This window comes from Perca fluviatilis, chromosome 21 (assembly GCF_010015445.1).
Source record: "Perca fluviatilis chromosome 21, GENO_Pfluv_1.0, whole genome shotgun sequence".
Classification (NCBI taxonomy): domain Eukaryota; kingdom Metazoa; phylum Chordata; class Actinopteri; order Perciformes; family Percidae; genus Perca; species Perca fluviatilis.
In genome coordinates this window covers 8,452,720-8,473,898 of record NC_053132.1, presented here as the reverse complement: position 1 = coordinate 8,473,898, position 21,179 = coordinate 8,452,720, and the positions used below count along the sequence as shown (strand labels likewise).

The 21,179-nt window shown below is 39.7% G+C and overlaps 3 protein-coding genes across 4 annotated transcripts; 1 reads left to right on the top strand and 2 right to left on the bottom strand.

Annotated features, from left to right (window-relative positions):
* Positions 1–506: 506 nt before the first annotated feature.
* On the bottom strand, positions 507–4,293 carry LOC120551547 (leucine-rich repeat-containing protein 17). The gene is made up of 2 exons (XM_039789031.1): positions 3,731–4,293; positions 507–1,616 (listed from the first exon to the last, which is right to left on the bottom strand). Exons 1-2 carry the CDS (start codon positions 4,022–4,024, stop codon positions 855–857), a joined length of 1,056 nt encoding a protein of 351 aa, XP_039644965.1. The 5' UTR covers positions 4,025–4,293; the 3' UTR covers positions 507–854.
* A 996-nt stretch (positions 4,294–5,289) lies between these two features.
* Positions 5,290–14,045, bottom strand: lsm12b (LSM12 homolog b). 2 transcript variants are annotated; one of them, XM_039789033.1, is made up of 6 exons: positions 13,870–14,045; positions 11,171–11,304; positions 9,299–9,408; positions 7,076–7,202; positions 6,923–6,986; positions 5,290–5,893 (listed from the first exon to the last, which is right to left on the bottom strand). In XM_039789033.1, exons 1-5 carry the CDS (start codon positions 13,994–13,996, stop codon positions 6,963–6,965), a joined length of 522 nt encoding a protein of 173 aa, XP_039644967.1. In that variant the 5' UTR covers positions 13,997–14,045; the 3' UTR covers positions 5,290–5,893; positions 6,923–6,962. The 2 variants fall into 2 exon arrangements, with proteins under 2 accessions (XP_039644967.1, XP_039644966.1); XM_039789032.1 differs by lacking the exon at positions 6,923–6,986 and having other exon boundaries at positions 13,870–14,043.
* Positions 14,046–15,680: 1,635 nt separating this feature from the next.
* Positions 15,681–19,913, top strand: g6pc3 (glucose-6-phosphatase catalytic subunit 3). The gene is made up of 6 exons (XM_039788537.1): positions 15,681–16,064; positions 17,082–17,188; positions 17,287–17,377; positions 17,494–17,612; positions 18,061–18,202; positions 18,320–19,913. Exons 1-6 carry the CDS (start codon positions 15,847–15,849, stop codon positions 18,660–18,662), a joined length of 1,020 nt encoding a protein of 339 aa, XP_039644471.1. The 5' UTR covers positions 15,681–15,846; the 3' UTR covers positions 18,663–19,913.
* Positions 19,914–21,179: the final 1,266 nt, after the last annotated feature.

The following is a 21,179-nucleotide window of genomic DNA, read 5'->3' as shown; positions in this document are numbered from 1 at the left end:
AAAAGTAATAAAGTAAAAAAGTCATAGTATAGTATGTTGAAAAAGTAATAAAGTAAAAAAGTCATAGTTGTCATATATATATAAAACGTTATGACTGCTTATGGAGCTTTCTTGACCACGATCAAGTTTTATCTCAATGGGATCTTATTGGCTAAATAAATATAAACAGGGTTCATACGCATTTTAACCAATACTTTTCCATGACTTTTTGGCAAATTTCCATGACTATGTGTTCCTGAAAATGTCAGTCGACATTATGCAATAAGAATGCAAATCTGTGTCAAAGTTTACCCTCAGAGGTTTAACTATAAAATGAATGACAATTTATGTGGTTCATAGTAGGATTCATAATATCGCTCCCCGAATAGAACGCTGAGGTTAAGACGACGTGAAAATACATTTATTAATGACATATTATTATGCTGTGTTAAAAAAAAATTCCATGACTTTTCCAAAACTTTCTGGGTCTTTTTATGTTTCCAAAACCTTTCCAGGCCTGGAATTTGCATTTTTCAAATTCCATAACTTTTCCAGGTTTTTTCAAAACGTATAAACCCTGTAAAAAGCCTGTTAAATGGTATAGTAGGACATAAAAAAAGCCATATGTTGAAATAGTCATGAAAATAAAATAAAAAAAATTGTAAAATGCCATTAAAAAGTCATAGTATAGTATGTAAAAAAACATACAATAGGCGGACATACCCTGTCTAATGGATATTTACACCAGGTGTTTCAAGAAAACGGCTAGGAGAATCATTAAACATCCAAACCACTCAGGTAACAGCATTTACTCCCTGCTGAGGTCGGGGAGAAGGTACACCAGGCCAGCACTGATAGGCTCAGGGGGAGATTGGTTATCTTTCTGGCTCTGTATCACTTACAGCTTGTTTGTTCGTCTTCCAGTTGTGCTCCCCTTTGACCAGGGTACCAATCACAGCCAGCACCACAGTGATGGTGATGACCAGCACAGATGCTGTCTCAGTGATACACAGCTGGCTGTCCAGTGATTCCAGGAAGCTCCCGGCATGCTGAGCAGGAGCGTGGCAGATGATGTCCTTGTAGTCGTCCACATGCAGATGCTGAACACGTTGGATCTTGCCAAAGACGCGCTGCAGCTCGCAGTCACAGGTCCAGTGGTTGGAGGATAGTTGAAGGTGGGTGGTGGTCTGGAGCTTCAGGAAGGTCTTGAACCTGATGTGCTCCAGCTGGTTTCCCTTAAGACCCAGCAGAGTCAGACTCTGCAAAGGAGCCAGAGCCTCGTTCTCGATCAGCGAGATGTTGTTGTGGCTGAGCAGCAGCACCTCCAGGCGTCGCTGCCTGCTAAGCAGGCCATCTTTAAGCACATTCAGCCTGTTTGCTTCCAGGTTGAGGAGGCTCAGCCGATACAGGCTGCTGAAAGCCCTGACATCAATCGCCTGGATGCGGTTGTAACCGAGGTCCAGTTTCCTCAGGTTTTCAAAATCACCCAGCGAGGTAGAGTCCAGGTGCTGCAGCAGGTTGTGGTCCAGCCGGAGCTCCTGGAGGGAGGGCAGACTCTGAGAGAAGCCCTGAGGGAGCCAACGCAGCCGGTTAAAACTCAAGTCCAGCCTCTCCAGAAACCGCAGTGACGACAGAGACTGAAACGCATAAATAGGGCAGAAATCAGGCAACAACAGTGGTGGAATGTAAATACAGTAGGTGCATTATTCTAGCACAATTTTGAGTTATTTACTATTCTATGCTACTTTATAACAATTTCAGAAGCAAATATTGTCCTTTTTACTCCACTACCTTCATTTCACAGTAGAGCTGAAACAATTAATTGAGTAGTCAGTCAACAAAAAAAAAAACTATTTTGATAAACGAATCAATCCTTTTCATCATTCATTAAGTAAATGTGCCAAACATTTGCTCGCTGTAATTTTATAACATAAATTAAAAATCTTTGGTTTTGGACTGTTGACCAGACAAAACCAGCTATTTGAAGACGCCACTTTGGGCACTGAGTACATGTGCAATAATGTCTCAAAACGATGCAGAAAAACTAATCCATGCATTTGTTACTTCAAGGCTTGACTATTGTAATTCCTTACTATCAGGTTGCTCAAACAAGACTCTCCAGCTGATCCAGAATGCAGCAGCGCGTGTTCTGACAAGAACTAAGAAAAAAGATCATATTTCTCCTGTATTAGCTTCTCTGCATTGGCTTCCTGTAAAATCCTAGCCTGACATGGTCATATTCAGATTCTAGTCAAACTTCCCGACCTCGAATGTTGTGGGCGGGGCTAAATTCGGTTGGCATCCAGGCTAGTAAAATCCAGGATTGAATTCAAAATCCTTCTCCTGACCTACACAGCTCTAAATGTTCAGGTACCATAAAATCTTTTGTTTTTTTTAAATAAAGATTATTGTTTTGGGCTTTTCCGCCTTTAATGGATAGGACAGCTAAGTGAGAAAGGGGGGAGAGAGAGGGGGAAGACATGCAGGAAATCATCACAGGTCAGATTCGAACCCTGGATCTCTGCTTCGAGGCATAAAACCTCTACGTTTATGTGCACCTGCTCTACCCACTGAGCCAAACCACCCACAGCACCAGCATTTCTTAAAGAGCTCACAGTACCCTATTACCCCATTAGAGCACTGCTCTCCCAGAATGCAAAGTAACTTGCGGTTCCCAGAGTCTCCAAAAATAGAATGGGAGCGAGAGCCTTTAGCTATCAGGCTCCTCTCCTATGGGGGACTTCCTATGACACACTGAGCTCCTCTCTCTCCCTCCATCTGTGTGCATTCATGTCCCTTTAATGCATGATACTAGCCTACGTAGCTCCGGGGAGCTTAGCAGATTTGGTGTTACAGGTGGATCGTTTTTGGCAGCTGCTGCTCGTGATCCTGCTCGACGCCCCCCTATCTCGCCCTGCACTGGCAGCTGCTGCCATGGTCCTGCTCGACGCCCTGCACTGCTACAACTATGATTTCTAGTCATAGCTCTATTAGCTTTGTTACTGCCACGGCGCACCACGCCAACTGCTATAATTATTATGAATCATATTTCTGTATATCTGTACCAGTGTCTCTGTGTCCCAACCGGCAGCGGCAGATGGCCGCCCACCTAGAGCCTGGGTCTGTCCGAGGTTTCTGCCCGTAAAAAGGACGTTTCTCCTCGCCACTGTCGCACCAAATGCTCCAATGCTTGTGGAAATGGTCTAGATCTACTCCATCTGTAAAGTGTCCTAAGATAACTCCTGTTATATACAATACAAATAAAATTGTTTTACTGTTATTGTTTTATTTTCTGACATTTTATTGACTAAACGTTTTTTAAATAGGTGAAACAAATCAATGAATCCATAATGATAATAATCATTAGTTGCCGGTCACAGCTTTAGCTACATTTTGTACATTAAGATTTTACATACAAAGATCAACTAAATTACAAGTTGAAAATAAAATATGGTGCATTTCTATAAACTGAGTAGGCTATTGTAAGTACATACAGTTCCACTTCTACAACCTGCAACAGTATTAATTAAATCATGAAATGTATAGTATTGTAACACTTACACGGGCCATGTTTTTCTTGCATCGGGTACTTTTTACTTCAATATTTTCGGTAAATTCATAATACTTTTGACTTTAATACAGTTCAGAACGCAGGATTTTTTCTTGCGGTATTATTTTTACTTAATAGTTTTGAATATTGGTTCCACCACTGGTCTAAAACAATACAGTTAAATGCGCAGTATTTTGGTACCTGTGGCTGCAGAGTTTGGATGCTGTTGTTGGACATTAGGAGGATCTTCAGTGACCACAGCCCCACGAAGGATCTGGTGTGTACCTCAGTCAGCTTGTTTCCACTGAAATCCAACAGCCAGGTGCCGTGGGGGACACTGGGAGGGACCCGGACCAGACCACGAGACCGGCAGTCCACCAGGTCAGAGGACTCGTAGCATAGGCAGAGGCTGGGACACAGCTGGAAGCCCAACACCGTGTTTAGAAGAGGCAGCAGAGGCAGCACACCGAGCATTGTGCAGCCATGGACAGGCATCTTTGGTTTAGATCAGAGTTTGATCACTCACACTGAAAGGCATGGTTACCTTCTTCCTGCCAAAAGAACCTGATATTGATGTAATTTCACTAAATTCTCTGTGAGCAGATATGGAATATTCCTGATTAGAGAGGGATTATGGGCTTAAACAGATAATCACAAAACATAAACCGTATCTGGGGAGCAAACCTGGTCTCTTTTGGACCCTTTCCTAAAATAAGGATATACATCTGCTGCTCTATTTGGATACATTAATCAGATTTATTTATTTATTTATTTTTTTAAATGGAGGGCTTTGTATTTCTGCATCACATTACATACAGAAATATTATATGGAGTTCTCATAACTAAATTGAGTTGGTGAGGGAATCAAATAGTTCAGGCTTCACCATTCACAATGTAAAAAAACGATGTATTATCTTGCAGCACTTGTGGATCATTGGGCAAAAACAAATGATCACCGTTTTGATATAATTCTAATAACCTATAAATTGAGTAATTTTCGTAGCAAAACTCTCTGGAAACAGCTTCTCAAATGTGAATATTTGCATCTTTTCTTTGACCTCTATGAAAATCTACTAAATATTTTGGGGTTTGTACAGTCTGTCGGACAAAACAAGGCATTGTTAAAGTCTAAACCAATTGGTCAAAATCTAAAGCGATTAATGGATACAGATAATCAATACTTGCAGACCTACTATAATCAAGAGTTATCAGTGAACCATCACCAAACCACACCAGCCTACCTAAAATCTAGCTGTATTTTCACCCAAGAGCATAGAAATCACTGCTTTTAGGGAGTATTGTGTACACAAATCCAGCCGCAACAGCACATTTTCAGTTAACTTTGTAAACTACACCAATAAAGTTCATGCTGCAAATTTACTCTCAATTGCTCCGTGTCGCCAAGAGGACAGCAGTAAATGTCATCAAGTAGCTTTAGAGAAAACAGAGGCTTAAGACATTTCAATAATTAATTTGAAACCGCAATGTCTTCAGTTCCCTGTAATTCCATGGATACGTCACAATCAGGCTACCTTATAATCTGTGAAAAGAAACCTGGAGCAATGTCCATGAAAACCTCATCTGCTCAAAAATGTGGACAACGTGGCAGCCTGATGGACACCCTGAGGCAAACCACATATATGCCAACACCACAAGGTTAGGATTTCACCCCTTCAACATGCCCCACAGTTGATCATTTTCAGAATATGTCAATTGAACTGTTCTTCATGATTCCTTCAAAAAGTTGTTGAAAATTACAGTCAGAATTTTCGTTACTTTTATTTTAGAAAATGTCCTTTAAAGTGTGGCATTTTAAGTCACATTTTGTTTAAAATACAGAAAATACAGACAGTAGAACATGGATACAGCAAAAAAGGAAACAATGACAGAAAATAAAGCTAACAAGCCTTTCTGACTGCTCTAGTTTTCTCTTTTTGAAATGGAAATGAAGGCAAAGGAAGGAGGGCAGAAAAAGAAAAGTATTCAGGGATGGGGGGAGGGGGGGGGGGCAGAATGAGACAAGTTAGTTAAGGAAACTATGGTTGCTTTATGGTTCATGTTTAAATTATTCTTTATAAAGTCTAATTTAAGATTTAATCTTTCCTCTCTCTTTTTTGTCTTTTTCATTTAATGGTATTTTGATCTTCTGGATCCAGGGCCCTCAGCGCTGCTCCTTGTGGTCTCAGACTGAGGACAAGGAATGCCGACTTCGTCTGGCAGTGGGAACAAAACCACCCGCGACAACTTCCCCGGCTGACCCACACTGCCAACTCAAGAAGATAAAGTGGAGTCCTTCTGTGTTTGCTGTGCTTGTGAACGTTGCATGGACTTCTGACTTTCCACGTCTCTAAAATGTTTCTCAACCTGCAAGAATGAAACCAAAACTTTTTTTTAAAAACGGGCACCAATTCTGTGAAAAGTTGACCCGAAAAACCTACGTCTCATGCTGTCATTGTACAGTTTACAATGTACACAGAGCAACGCAGTGAGGCAGGCTATAAAGTTTTACAAATCTTGTCTCAAAATACTCACAAATCCAAACGCTATATAAAAAAGTTATGCAGGCACTAGCTGGGATACTGCAGAAAACTGCAAATACATAAACAGACTTGTCTTTAAATAATACACAGTGGGTATTAATGGAACTTCCTATGGTGGCAGTATGTTCCAACCCAAGTTTTGTCGGATTGTAAAGAGCATCTGAACCCCTCTCCCTACAACTTTCCAAAGTTAGAATGGGTGTGTCCATCAATTTCAGCACTGACAGGTAAGATGTATAATCTCCAACAGCTGATGGTCAAACAGCAGCATTTGCTTACGTTGTCACAGGTTTTAAGTGTTGGCAGGGACAATACAATGACTTTTCTATTAAGCCACTACAAGTCATGGCAAATATATATCGATGATCTATATGGTTTATGATGCTATAACTTCAGTGTGGCAGTGTTGTATAGTTTTGCTGTTTGACAACCAAAGAGATAGAGAGTATAGATTTGCCCAATTTAACCCAAACTTTAAGAAATGACCTGAAGGTGCCGGTGGAGACAAAATCCTGTGACACAGAAACCCATTTTGCATGTATCTGTTTAAGTGGCGACACGGTCTCAAAGAGTCATCCACATTTTCTTTTACAAACCTATGTGAAACAGTAGCTGTGACATACGGAGAGCTAAAACAATTAGTCCATTATTTCAGTAGTTAATCATCAGAAAATTAATTGGACACTATTTTGATCATTTCATTCATTTTCCAAGCAAAAATGCCAAACATTTGCTGGTTCTGGGTTCCCAAATATGAGGATTTGCTGCTGTTCTTTATCATATACGACATTAAAATGATTATCTTTTGATTTTGGACTTAATTGTACAATAAAGCAATTTAAAAAAAAGTCACCTTGGGCTCTGAGAAATTGTGATGGGCATTTCATAGATGATTAATCAAGAAAATAATCTGCAAACTAATCCATAATAAAAAAGTATCATTAGTTGCAGCCCTGAAGTTGTGTATTGTTGGTAAAATATGGTATAAATACAAAAGCATACTTACTATTTTGCGTACATGACTTAAAGCGCTTCCCTCTTTGCCTTTGCAGTTCTCAACCTGGTAAGGTGGGGAGATTACAACGTCGTCCATCACAATAATGTTCTTCTCCTGCCATTTACAGTCTTTGATGCTGCAAAGAAAAGTAAAAATCATTGTATCTGCAGCTGAAAATATGTTGTTGAAGAAGCAAACAATGCAACATGACAGGGAATTATTTTCATACAGGTTTTTCCTTGCGTTTATCCTCCATTTGAAATGGTTAAGCGATTAGGATATTTGTCATGAGGGGTAAAGTGAAAATACATTAAGCTAATAGACTAGCTTTACATTTAGCAAAAGGGTCACTGACAGAAATCAAATTAATTTAATACTGATTCCAAAACTCTTTGGACTCTTAATCTTCCACAAATTTAAGATACCTGGAACACAAAAAAGGATTTAAGATTGATTTAATCACGAGTGACCACTTACTGAAGTTGCAGCTGTCCCACAAAGTAGGGAAACACCCATACAGGTGTCCGATACGGGGATAAAATAGGGTCGGATCAGATATCTGAGACCAAAATCTGATACCAAACACGTCAGATAACAAAATGTGAATTTGCCCCAAAGTACGTTTAACTTTTTCAGACACCCATAGGACACGTGAAAGCAATTACTCATGTTTTGTCTCTCCGTTAGTGAACTCGTCATAAGATGATTCAAACGTGGGGTATACTCGCCGCAGCCGAGCGCCAGTGTGACGTCATGGGAGCGCCTTAACGTTTTATACTCGCGGGTGGTGGTCGCGACACTAGTTGCAGTCTTCTCCTGAACAGAGGTGGAGCTAATGAGGAAAGGCTACCGACTTTGCTGTATCTACGGAGTAGAAGAAGAAAACCACGACAGAACTGGCAGCAGTATTGACTTCAATGCTTCGATTTGATGACCTACTTGGTCGGACCAAGCCTTTCATTCACCATAAAAAGAACTCATCTTAACCCAGCAAGTTTACAAGACAGACTTGCAGTCACTCAGAGTCCTGGCATCCGGATGCTCTCAAGCTCGTCCATGCTTCCGGTTTCTGCTTTGTCGCGTGCGCCACTGGGGGAAAAAGTGTGCGCCCTCTGGTAGCTCACTCAAAATGCTGCCTCGCCAGCAAGATCTACGTCAAGCTCGGCTACTGTAAAACGGCCTAAAGACGTCATTCAGCCATCACAAGAAAGGTTTGGACAGTTTACGTCTATATCATGCAATAAAAGATATGGTATGATTTTTTAAAAGCAAACACCCGATTGAACATTAAGAGCGACTAACATTCATTCCGTTTGTCGAAAAAAAGGTGTTAAATATGACTTTCTAGCTGGATTGACAGAGCTACAAATCAGGTGGATAAAATAATCTTGTTTCAAAGGCAACACACAAGACATGCTTACTCATTACATCCAGCACACAATACACCCTAAAAAAAAACAATGACTAATGTAGTAAAATACTCATCCAGGAAGAGGGGGGATATTTAGGATGGAGAGGTGAGGTAAAAGTAAGTCAAGTCAGTCAGAGAGTAGAACAAATATTAGCAGACACAAATCTGCCTGAGAATAAGCACAGTTTGTTCTGTCAAATAATGGGGAATGTAGACAAGACTTCTCCCCTTCCCCCATACAATACATTTAATAAACATGATTACTTAGCATGTTTCTGTTGAGTTGTTGGTTTTGTTTTAAAAGAATTGTCCACAAATCTTTTGAATTATTTCTATTTGGACTTTGTTGTAGTCTTGGGCTGACAAGACACTGCTAGCTGAGGTAGGTCCTCACAAGCCCACTTGGTTCCTCGTGGACAAGACCCGGCTCTGAACCCGAGTCTAGCCCGTGTTCATATTATTGACAGTCTAATGGGGTGGAGTCCCGCTCTTTTGCCGTGCTGCTCGTGATCAGCTTTGATCACCATAATCACCGCAGGAATAAAATGTGTTTTTTAAAACCCTCTGGTCCTTTTAAGAGCAGAAATTAAATCTATGGATGTCGGGGTCTGGTAGGTTACCACGGTTGTTACGGATCGGCCCGTGAAGACCTTTAAAAAGGGGAGGTAAGCCAATAACAGACAGCATCTTTCATCTTAACTGTACACTCACTTATAATTGTCTGAACAAGTTCTGATGCTTTTTGATCTTCACTGTAGAACATTGAGCAGGGCTGACCCTGCTGATGGGATCAGCGACTGATCAATAGTATGAGTTCTTACGTTTTGTGAATAGTCTGGAATAGCTGTTGGCCCTCCACAGAAACCCCAGCACTGATTGCATAGGCTTGGGACAGCTTGTCCTCCTTTTCTGTCCGTGCTCGATTGGCAAGCTGTGAAGAGTCGAACAGAACAAAATGCATTCTTAACATTGATCATCATTTGATTTGATAGCTTTGAACTAGGAAAAGCTTTTTTATTGCAATAAGAACAGGACAGCTTCAACTTTTGTCTTCTACTGCGTTTTGGTTAATGACTCAAGGAAATCTTGCACGTAACCTTTTACCAACCAAACTAGATTACATTTTTCTAAATGTTATTTGCATACATAAGTGCCACAACAAAGTGATCTCTCCCATTGGCTCAACAATATAATTACTTGCAACAATTTGCCCACAAATTATTCTCACGTAGAATCACAGAGTGTAGAGCTTATCCAAGCTTTAACGGAAAGGAACACCCTGAATAGGCCACTTTCCACTAGTTAACCACAGGGTGTGATTTACATGCAAACATGTTTATTTGAGCAATATAAAAAGAATTATCTATAGTAAGGTTTTTTTCCTATTGTCCCAATTCAGTGACTGGATCCTCAGTAGTTCCACATTTCTAGACCAAATAGGTCATCAGAAGCCGACAAAGCAATAAACGGCATATACTTTACATGCCTCATACCAGAATCCATTGTGGCAAGTACTTTATGGCACATTCACTGACCCTTGAGAACTCATGAAGTCAGGATATATTAAGTGACTGCATCGTATTTACCAGGTGGAGGATCACAATGGAAATAAGCCTGTGGGCTTTAGTGTGTAATTAAATCCTCAACAATTTGTACGTCTATGTGTGATACCCGTCTTCAGGTAAAGCAGTATTATGTATCAGAGCCCGACCGATGAAGGATTTTTAAGGCCGATATCGATACAAATATTTGTTGATTTAAAAATCCTATATTCCGGCCGATACATATATTTTTTAAATCCAGAAACACTTAACAAAACAAACAGATTTCCCTAACATTAGTTATTTGTAGTTATTTATGAGTCCTCACTAAAATAATGATAATGCAGTTTAAAAATAAACTTGTTTGTTTCATTGTCCCAACAGAACCGAGGAACATCAAAATAAATTAAAGTTCTGATAAATAAAATGTATAAAAATACAAACTTAAGATATGAAACTTAAAGGGTTAAACACAAGTGTTGCCAACAGGGACGTTGTAGAGCACCCTCTGGTGGACAAACTAAGCAACGGCAACACTCAGAACATTCTTTTAAATATTCATTTATCGGCCACTATAAATGCCGATAGATAGTTTGGAAAATGCCTAATATCGGACGATAAGATCGGTTCGCCGATATATCGGTCGGGCTCTATTACGTATATTTTATGATTGTCAAATAAATCTATCATATTTACCAGATACAGTACTTCCAACTTAACTAGACCAATTAATAGCCTGATGATTGAAATGGAAGTTGTCCATGTGCTGAGGTGTCAAATCACAACCCTGACTTTGCTTGCAGTTTTAGAAAACTGCTAGTGACACACTTGGAAATTCATTTACTTTAATGTTGAAAAAATAAAATCTACCTGAATGCACCATTTGATTTGATCATTTGGAGAAGAGGCCTACAGATCATGTAATTGACCAGCCTTCGTGGGCCACATCTTTTGGGGGATCCAGCCCCTGAATTAAGTAACTCACAGCTCAGACTAAATGATGAGCTTACAGTTGCATGCGTTTTCAAGTTCAACCTCACATTCACTTAAGAGTTAATAACTTTTGAATCATCTGGCTGTGAAATGAGTTCATCACACACATCGTCAATGGAGGCACACACCAACACATGTAAAAAGGACAAAAAGACTAACCTTGCTAACATTCAGTGATGCTAGTGGGGGTGGAGTCTCAGTGCGGTCATTAATTATGTCCACATCAGAAACATAGGCTAAGTTGATCAGGATGACGTCGTTGAGGTTTGGCTTACCGCTGGAGGAAGCACATTCTTTGAAAAAGCTAAAGTCAAGGCACACAACTTCATCACAATACAAAATGACTATTTGAATCTGACCCCTCATGAACCTGGCTGCACAGAGGAGCTTATGATACAGAGAACACTGACTAACACTGACAGTGAGCGGTAGTGCCAGTTACAGAGGGAAATGCAGTGCTGCCACCTATAATAATCGAAGATGAATGAAGAATTGTTAGAAATGCATTAACATTGAGTACAGCATATGCACACACATACAGCAGCAAAGTAAGTGTTAACTTTGTGATTATGAATGACTTTCTTCGCTGAAGCCCCAAAAATGAACTTGTCTTTTATGTTAATAACCCAATGGCAGCTTGACTTATCTTAGAAAATGCCCTATTAATTAACTCAGCCATGGCATCTTGATCTATAGGCGCACTGGTTTGCAGTCAGATGGATTTAAGTCCTTCATTTTCCCAGAATAAAATGTTTGAGTGAAAACAGCAACATTCTGAACTTTTATACAAAAACATACACAAAAAAACAGAATAAATTAGCAATTTTATCTTAATACAATGTGGTTTTCTGAAACCCTGACGGACCAGGTCCTCAAGGCGTCGACCTCACTTGCCCTGACACATCAGTGATACAGGAACGGCTTATAAGACTTGGTCAGCGTGATTCAGATGCACGACAGGCCTTCCCCATGTTTTAGTCTGATCAAGTATTAGTTTAATCGAATACAACAAGCACACACACAAGCTACAACAGAATTTGACCGGTTATGACAGTGACCGCATGAACTTAAAGTTCGACCTAAGTGTTAAAATTTAGATTGATCCATACATCCTTCCATTAAATCTATGCCCTGTAAAAGAAAGTTTAATGTAAATGCCCAGGCTTTTCTATCGCACTGTCTGACTGAGATGGCTTTACTGATTAATCTGACTGATGTCAATTCAGTTTCTTGGACAGACACTAAAGTTTCAAAAGGCTCAAACTAACTAAAAGACCTGCGAGGCTAACGCCCAAACAGTATTAACTGCTATTAACTTAGTTCCATTTGGTGTTTTAACCACACAGCCTGGCTGTGTTGATATTAACTACACCACACAGTGGTTTTCAAAGTTGGGTCTGGGGACCTCCCAGGGTCTTTGAGAGGGTTCCAGGGAGTCCCCAGCAAAAAGGGGAATAATTTATTTCTTATAATTCCATCCATAAGTAACACAAAGACATGACTATTTTGATTATAGGTTTCATAGACTTCCTGTAACGGGTTGGTCCAGCATGCCACCGAAATAATGTGTACTTTACACATACCCGCCTTCAGCCAAAGACTTATACCCCCAAGGTGTTCCACCGGAGGTCATTCATACAGGGGGCCATCAAACTTTAATTCATGCCCACTCTTTTGCAGAATGGACTTCAGCGGACTGGGAGGCTGCTGAGGTCCCTCTGGACTCACTAACTTAAACTAGACTCACGTTTCTATTCTTTACATTCACACTGCAACTTTGGCAGAGTGCAATATACATTTGTTTTGTACATAGAATTTATAATAACCCCCATTTTGCACACTATATGCATGTACGTTTAAAAGTGCATACTTTCAACGATTATATTATTAGAACTTGTTTTTGATTGATATTTGATTGATTGATTCCCTGCACTATTCTTTGTTCAGTGATTTTCATTCGTGTACTGCTGCTGTGACACGTGGATTTCCCCCGGGGATGAATTAAGTATCTATCTATATGTAAAAAGTAGCCATCTAATTTATATCTATCCATCCATACCCACACCCATGAATGGGTGTAACGTTAGACATGTTCACCAGCAAGCTAACGTTGGTTGATGCCTGAGCCACTTGAATTTTGTTCAAATGAAACCGAATCGTAACATAATTCTGACCATAATCACCCAACAAATACAATGTCACCAGAATCCATTGAGACTTTGGGGGGAAGCCCAGCTGATAAGCTCGGGAATGCTAATACCGTTAATTGAGCTAGTAGCGGCAGTGTGGGGTTGACCGACAATTAGCATGTTAGCCGAGCTAACAGCAACTTCATTGTAACGTTAGCGTGGAAGGGAACTATGTGTCCATTCATCACCAGCTTTTAGAAATAAAGCGTTAGCATCTCCGAACAACGGCACCATAAAATATGTGAAGTGAATCTGTGTACTCGAGTAAAGAGCGGGATTCGCTGAATGTCAGTTAGCTTGCTAACTAGCAACGGTTTGTGCCTGTTGAGAGCACACAGCCATGATGCCTTACTAGGATTCGTTGCCAGATAGTGATCCATGTTGAGGTCTGGCAATACAATGAGTGGATTCAAAACACATGCTCTTCTTAGCAGATAACGTGAAGCCGTTAAATGAGCCGGCAACATCTATAATGTTTTCAACAGATAGGAGATGGATGGGTAACTACATTGCGAATGAAAGTATTTAAAACGGACAAAGATATGTAACTCAGCTACTACCAATTACGCCTGCGCGGATCACTATTTGACATATTTTCGGTTACCCTACAGGCCCTTGCAGCCAGGCAGGCCAGCAAGCCGTCCGCAGTTCGAAACAAACAAAGGATACTCAGAGTTAACATCTTGGACTGGTAGTCAAACGCGACCACCTCTCCTTGTAGACGTTGGCCCAAGCAGGTGAGGCAAGAGACATGGCTCCCGACGCTGAAATACTCCCCCGGTCCAGGAGCCGCCATCTTCTCCGCCAGGAAACCGGAGCGCCTGCCTTACGTAAAACGACGTGATGTCGTATGGAGACGAAACCTGGGCGTGTCGAAGTACGTCGCGTGATGGTAATCTATTCTACGACGAATTATATTATTATATATATATATATATATATATATATATATATATATATATATATATATATATATATATATATATATATATATATATGGCCTACTATTCAAAAATCTACAAACCCCAAAGCCTTAGATTCTTGATTACATGTAAAAAAAAAAAATGTAATTGCCTGCAGAATCACACTTTCTTTCCTTCTTTTTTTATTTATTATTTTCTTCTTGAAATAATTTATTTACCAATTAACCCCTAGGTCTATTGTTATTTTTCATTGCATTTGTTTTGTAATAAATAATTTGAAAAAAACGACAAATTATATTAACTATTTAAAGTAACCATATATAACTTTTAAATGTTTCTGAAACTGTGTGATTTTTCATCTGATGATCATAAATGACCTGTAACAGCAAACGAGACTAACAGTAAAAAGGATGCTATTTTCATATAGCTTTTATCAATGCCTTTGCAAGGTCTGATTCGGACTTGATATTGAATATTATTGCACTTTCTGTGAACTAGAAGAAGAAACAATATATTTATTTTATCACTGTATGCATACCAGAATATTTTTGGTTGATGTTCAAGATCGTATAGGAAGGAAAACTGGGCAAACAATTCAATTACAGGACATTGTAATCTAATTGTATTATTTGGGCAACTCCACATTCACAAGAAGTAATGGGTGGACTTTAAACCAAACTTTGGACTTTTTTTTATCAAGAACTGCATTATTTTAACACTAAGATACCTTAAGGAAATATATATATATATATATATATATATATATATATATGTATAATTCTTTGTGTATGCATAGAGTTTTTTGTGTGTGTAGCTTACATACTGTTTTTAAATGAAGTTAAAAAAAAAGTATATCAGGTTATGGTCATTTATTCTAATACGACGAACTATATTTACTATTTAATCTATTTAACATCATTCTTTATATATTGTCTACTAAATGTTTTAATTGTAGATTAAATGTAAATAGCCTATAATTCCACTCATCGAAGTACAAAGTCGTGGCTTTGTTTCCTATTAATTCAACAGCTATCCATTCAAAGTACTCTCCCTACCAGAGTCCATAGACAGTTAAAGGAGGTCGTATTTTTTTGCCAGCTAACCCTAACCACTCCTCTTTCCTAAACCTAACCAACCCAACCAGAGAAGGCAACGAGTACTAGCCAATCAGAGGAAGAGTAGGGCGGGTCATGCCTTCGCCATGCCTTTGCCATCCTAGGAAAACAAAAGTGGCCTACCGGAGATCTGACGGTACTGCTAGCTGTATGGAAGCCCCTTCCTGCAAATGTGAAGTAAGTAAATGTGATCTGCCAGCTTTTTTCTTTATTACAAAAGAGCCCTAGTCGACTTTTTCTTGTCAAAAAAGACGCCAAGTTTGAACATAAACTTAGTAACTCACACATAATGACTTAGTATCTCAAAATAATGACTTGTATAATGAGAAGCTGTCTCAAAATATGCTGCCATTATTTTTGAATAATAAGTCATTATTTTGAGATAAATGCTAACTCATTATTTTGACAAAGTTTCTCATTTTAATTATTTGCCAGATCTTCTTTTTTTCATCACATTGGCGGAAATAGGCTTCCATACTGCATGCTGCAGCACTTCCTGAACTACAAAATAATAAGCAAAGATTCTCTTTTACTCTGTAATCATATTGCAGTTTCATTTTTGCATCCACATCCAAGTAACGTTTTTAGTATTGGGAGAGGACGCAGTCATGGAGGCCGTTTACACCCAAGGCATCTGGATGGCTGAAAGCCTCCAGCAGAGGACGATAAGTCAAGAAAAAATGTGGCTAGTTATCACTCACATTGGAGACCCCAAAGCAGCTTTCCTGCTCGTCTTTCCTTTCACGTATTTCATCAGCAAACGAGCTGGAGTGGCGGTGCTTTGGGTAGCAGCTATATCGGAGTGGTTAAACTTGGTGTTTAAATGGTAAGGCTAAAAGAAGCAGCCAGCATGTTTTAAACATTATTTTTTAATGTCTAGCTTTTAGTTATCTCTAGCACGAAGCTAAAGTTTGCTGTTGGCATTCGACAACGACAACTGTAGTCTTTTATTTTTCATATTTTATTCACAACAATGAAGTCAGAAATAAATTTATATTTTATTCTGTTGACGTTGCAGCTTCTTTAGGAAATGCAGTCCCACCGTGTGTACTGTCCGAGGTGAAACCGATAAAAGCGGAACCTTTTATGTAAAGGACAGTCTAGTAAAGGTCGTTATTAGCAGTGGTCTTTGATTTTCTCAGGGGTAAAATAAAATAAAATATTGATAACATTGGTTACTTATGACAACAGCATATTAAGCATAGCTATGATAATTATTTACAGATGTTTACCAAATAGTTAATGTATTACGCATTGTTAAAACCCTAAAAAAAATCCAATAGATTATCTGCAAACGCACACACACACACACACACACACACACACACACACACACACACCCCACACCACACATTAGTCTACAATGGATAGACATGTTTAAAAAAATCAGAATAAAACTAGAATGTCACAGCTGAAATGCACAGTTCTCAAAACAGTTTGAGAAACCTTATTCTTCTAAAACTGGGAATAGATGTATATTTTGTTGAATACCACCAGCACAAATGGCAGTAGATGGAAACAATGTTGCTGATAAATCGGCTAAAAGAGAATTAAGAATTGTGAGGATAATATTTTAGAAATCATGTTTTATACACTGTCAAATTATAAAATATTGGTAGGAAATATGAGATAAAGGTAAATAGGGCAGTAGAAACTGAAAGGGAAATGAGTATTAAATGATTGTTGCACAAACAATGTTAGGACAAACCGAAGAAGAAAAAAAACAGAAGTAGATTTAATATCCAGAGTATAAACGCTACCTAAAGTCATGCTGTTACACACTCTGGTACAGTAGGTAACACCATGTACGTTTATGACCAATACATAAATGTACATTTCCCAGGATGCTGTTTGGAGAAAGGCCTTTCTGGTGGATAGGTGAATCAGGTCTGTTCGTCAACAAGCAACCCAACGTGCACCAGTTTTCCTCCACCTGTGAAACCGGCCCAGGTGAGAAGTCCTCAAAGAACAATATAACATGCATCAGTCATAGACGGTACACTTAATTCATTGCACAGTCAGCTGTAAAGCTAACGTCCGTCTCTCAGGGAGTCCATCGGGACATGCGATGGTGACGGCAGCAGTCTGGTGGGTCGTGGTGTCCTCACTGGGGTCATCTCTGTACTTACGCACTCACAGGTATGCCCATTTCAAATAAACAAATATGCTGTTTTGGCTTTGAAAATGCACTGCTACAGAAATTGAAGGATATCGGAGCTATTTTTGAATGAATATCTCTTTCTCTGTGGCTCCAGTGTAGTGTTATCAGCTGCTCCCTACCTGCTCTATGCGGTGATGCTGGTGGCAGTTGGGACCTCCAGGATCTTTATCCTCGCCCACTTCCCTCACCAGGTCATCGCTGGCTCCATTACAGGTCTGACCTACAGTTTCATGCACAAGCTAAAACATGGATTGTGGGTAGGCTATATGGATCCTCTATCTCTTTTTTACATAAAAAAATATTGATACATATATATATACTGTATATAGTACATTCTCTGGAAAATCATAAATGGGTAAAACAACCGGACAGTTATGGCTGTTTTTGGCTAAACCATTGAATTTCAGTACTTCTTCACACTGATGCAAAAATCATATTCATTCAAAATTACTATAAAAACTCTAGTTAATTGATTTGCAACAATTTCCACTGTAGCCTAATACACTCAGAGATGTTAACTACAGTATAAACGGTATAGAAAAATGAATATTGTGTAATAAAATTTCATAGTATTTATTTTCTACCTTTTGCTACCCCAGAGTTTAAGCAATACAGTATATCTTTCATTGCAAATTTGAACTGATAGGCTTTCTTTTGTCAGGTTTCATTCTGGGGATTGTTCTGAGCCGCAGAGTACCAGAAGGACGCCCCCTGCTGTTCTTCTTTAGCTTCAGCATCGGTCTGCTGCTCGGTACTCTGATGCTGCATGCTGGACTGCAGCAGCTGGGAATCGACCTCTCCTGGTTAGTCTTTTTTATTACATTTATGTGTATTGGCGAGTCTGTTCAGTGTGTAATAAGCTCTGTGAGGTGAAGTAAATCTTTCTTTCCTAGACTGGACATATTCTATCTATTCCACAGGTCTATTACCTTGGCTAAGAAATGGTGCAGCCGTGCAGAGTGGGTTCGTTTGGATTCAGCCCCATTCTCATCTCTGACTCGAGACTGCGGGGCCCTTCTGGGTTTGGGGCTGGCCCAGTACTGGAAGCCTGGCGGATATTCTCTACCTTGGGCTCCACGGGCTTTGTCTCTGGCCATTTCGTCCATGGGACTGTACCACGTCAATCGTCTGCCGCTCCCGGTCCGACCACAAGGACTCTTCTATGGCCTGTTCTTTGTCAAATTCATCATAGTGCCTCAGATTGTCATGGTGCTTGTGCCTGGACTGGTTTACCTGTTCACACACAAAAAGAAGAAAGACTAGAAACTATTTTCCCATCAATGTTAAAGGTGTCTTTAACACCTCCAAAGACTATAGCTTCCTCCTGAGTTTCTGGGCACTTTAAATGTCTAATTTCATTAGTGTGTAAAAGCTGTAGGTAGTTACTCAACATTTGTTTTTGTTCTCTTACAATTCAACTGGCAGAAGTCTTCAGTCAGTGACGTAATGTTTCTTAAATTATTACATGGTCCTTAAAGCTATAGTGCGTAGTTTCTGTTGCCCACATGAGGAATTCAAAGTAATGAAAACAAAACTGTCGGCGCGTCCATATGATACAAGCCTTCTGTGATTGTGCATCAGATTTTATTTTACCGCACAATTGCAGTAAATCTATATACAGCAATAATAATAATAATAAAGTGTTAATACTATAATATTTTTGGGGAAATCGTTAGTTGTTCTGCTCTTGAAATCCCCATTGGGCAGGGTCTAGCTTCTGAATGTTAGCAGAGAAAGGCTTCAGAGAAAACATCTTTTCGATCATTTGTACTCACTTTATTGACGATGTTTCAGCCTTCAGACCTTACCATCAGGTAAAAGATTGTGTAAATCAGATTTAAAAAAAAATATTGTTCATGTAGTGAGTACAAGTGGTAAAGACAGTCAAGAGTTCTTGATCCTACGATCGCTACGATGTTCCGGTCTGCAAGAACTTCATAGTCGCTGTTTATGTTACCCAAGAAAGGTCAAAATAGTACTCCACCGGTTTAGCATTGCACTCCTATACCGATGGACAGTTGAAGATATTGATGCAGTAGAACCTGAAGTGTCTTCTTTTTAATTCCACACATTCTTCCTTGTCAAAACCTGGCACCTACATTACCCACATTGCAACTCAACCACCAACAGTTCAGTTCGGAGATTCGGGTGCGTTATGCTAGTAGCATGTAGTCTTGAGCCACTAGCCTCAAGAAGCTTTTTAACTCCACAGATTTTTTTTTAATTGTAGTCTTCAGCCACAACTGACGCCGACTCAAGTAACATCACTTGAGGCAATTTGTCAGATTTTGCGCAGCTCCATCTGGAGGCCCAAGACCTGTAAACAGATTTGATGTGTAAAATAAGTGGAGTTACCCTTTAAAAATGCACAATTAAAAAAATATTTTGGTCAAACTGGTGCTCAAACTTTGTTTAAAAGGTCAACAGATCGTATGACGATGTAAATTACATGAACGTGAATAAAATCCAATGCAACAACACCATTGTTTTAAACATTAAAGGTCCAATATGTAATATTTGTACTGTAATAAATCAAAAAATGACACCAATGCCTCATCAGATATTAAGGAAACATGTTAAACTGAAATACTATCTTTTCTGACAACAATGCTAATGTCAGTATTTTTTCTTTTTGAAATTTACATTCCGTGACGGAATTTATGTTTATGTTTTGATCTGTGTGTTGTTATCAACGGCCCAGTTTGACAGCCAGGCCGGGTTGCCAGATATACCTGTAAAAACGTAAACCCAGCACGCTACAGCTGTAACGGTAGTACAGCCATGAAAGCAGCACACAAACGAACAGGATTAACGGAGATAGATTCTACCCGACCTAAAAAAAAGAAAACAGCATGTTTCTAACAGTTGCGTGACCAGAGACGTAACAACCCCCTGGTAAATATTGGAGATGTATTTGAAAGATGGAGACAGCTTAGATCCCAAAAGGACGCAGAATTGGCTTATTTCCTCCTGAACAGGTAAGCATAGCTTCAGGCTAATTTATCACAGCCACTAGGGACGGGCATTTTATGTCATTTCAACATTTGTGTACTCACATTGAATTATATAGCTAGAGTACCCGAGTTGGTTACTTGCAAAAACAATTGAGACATAGCCAGTAAAGTGATCTCGACTGGTCCTGGCTAACGCCGCCATGCTAACCCTGTTAACTGCTAACGTTACCAGGAGGACCAGGCAAGCGGGCCATGGCTGTTTACAACGTGTAGTTCAGCGGCTGGAGCCGACAACGGTGAGTTATTTTAAGCCACGAGAGGGGGGCTGTAAATCGGGAAGAGAGGACTGTGAGTTTGCAGTGTGTTTAGCGATTGTTACCGCAATTCTAAGCCAATGAAGTGTGTTCAGTCGGCGTGGTGGTATTTTTAGCGTTTCGTATTGTAATTCTAAGCCGAGGAAGTGGGCCTGACTGGCGTGTGGAGAGGACGGTGATGTTGTTGTGTTTTTAGCGGTTCATACTGTAATTTTAAGCCGAAAAAGTGTGTCTGTCAGTTGGTTACAGAGCTCCGCGTGAGCACGGGCTTTTATGACTGTCAATATAGCTAGCATCTAACGTTAGCTACTCCGCTGTGCTGTGGAGTAATGTCTGGCTATGTGAGACTAGCATCTAACGTTAGCTACTCTGCTGTGGAGTAATGTCTGGCTATGTAAGACAAGCATCTAACGTGAGCTACTCTGCTGTGCTGTGAAGTAATGTCTGGCTATGTGAGAAAAGCGTCTAGCAACATTGTTGTGAATGCTGCGGTCTCAGCCTGGCAACCTCCG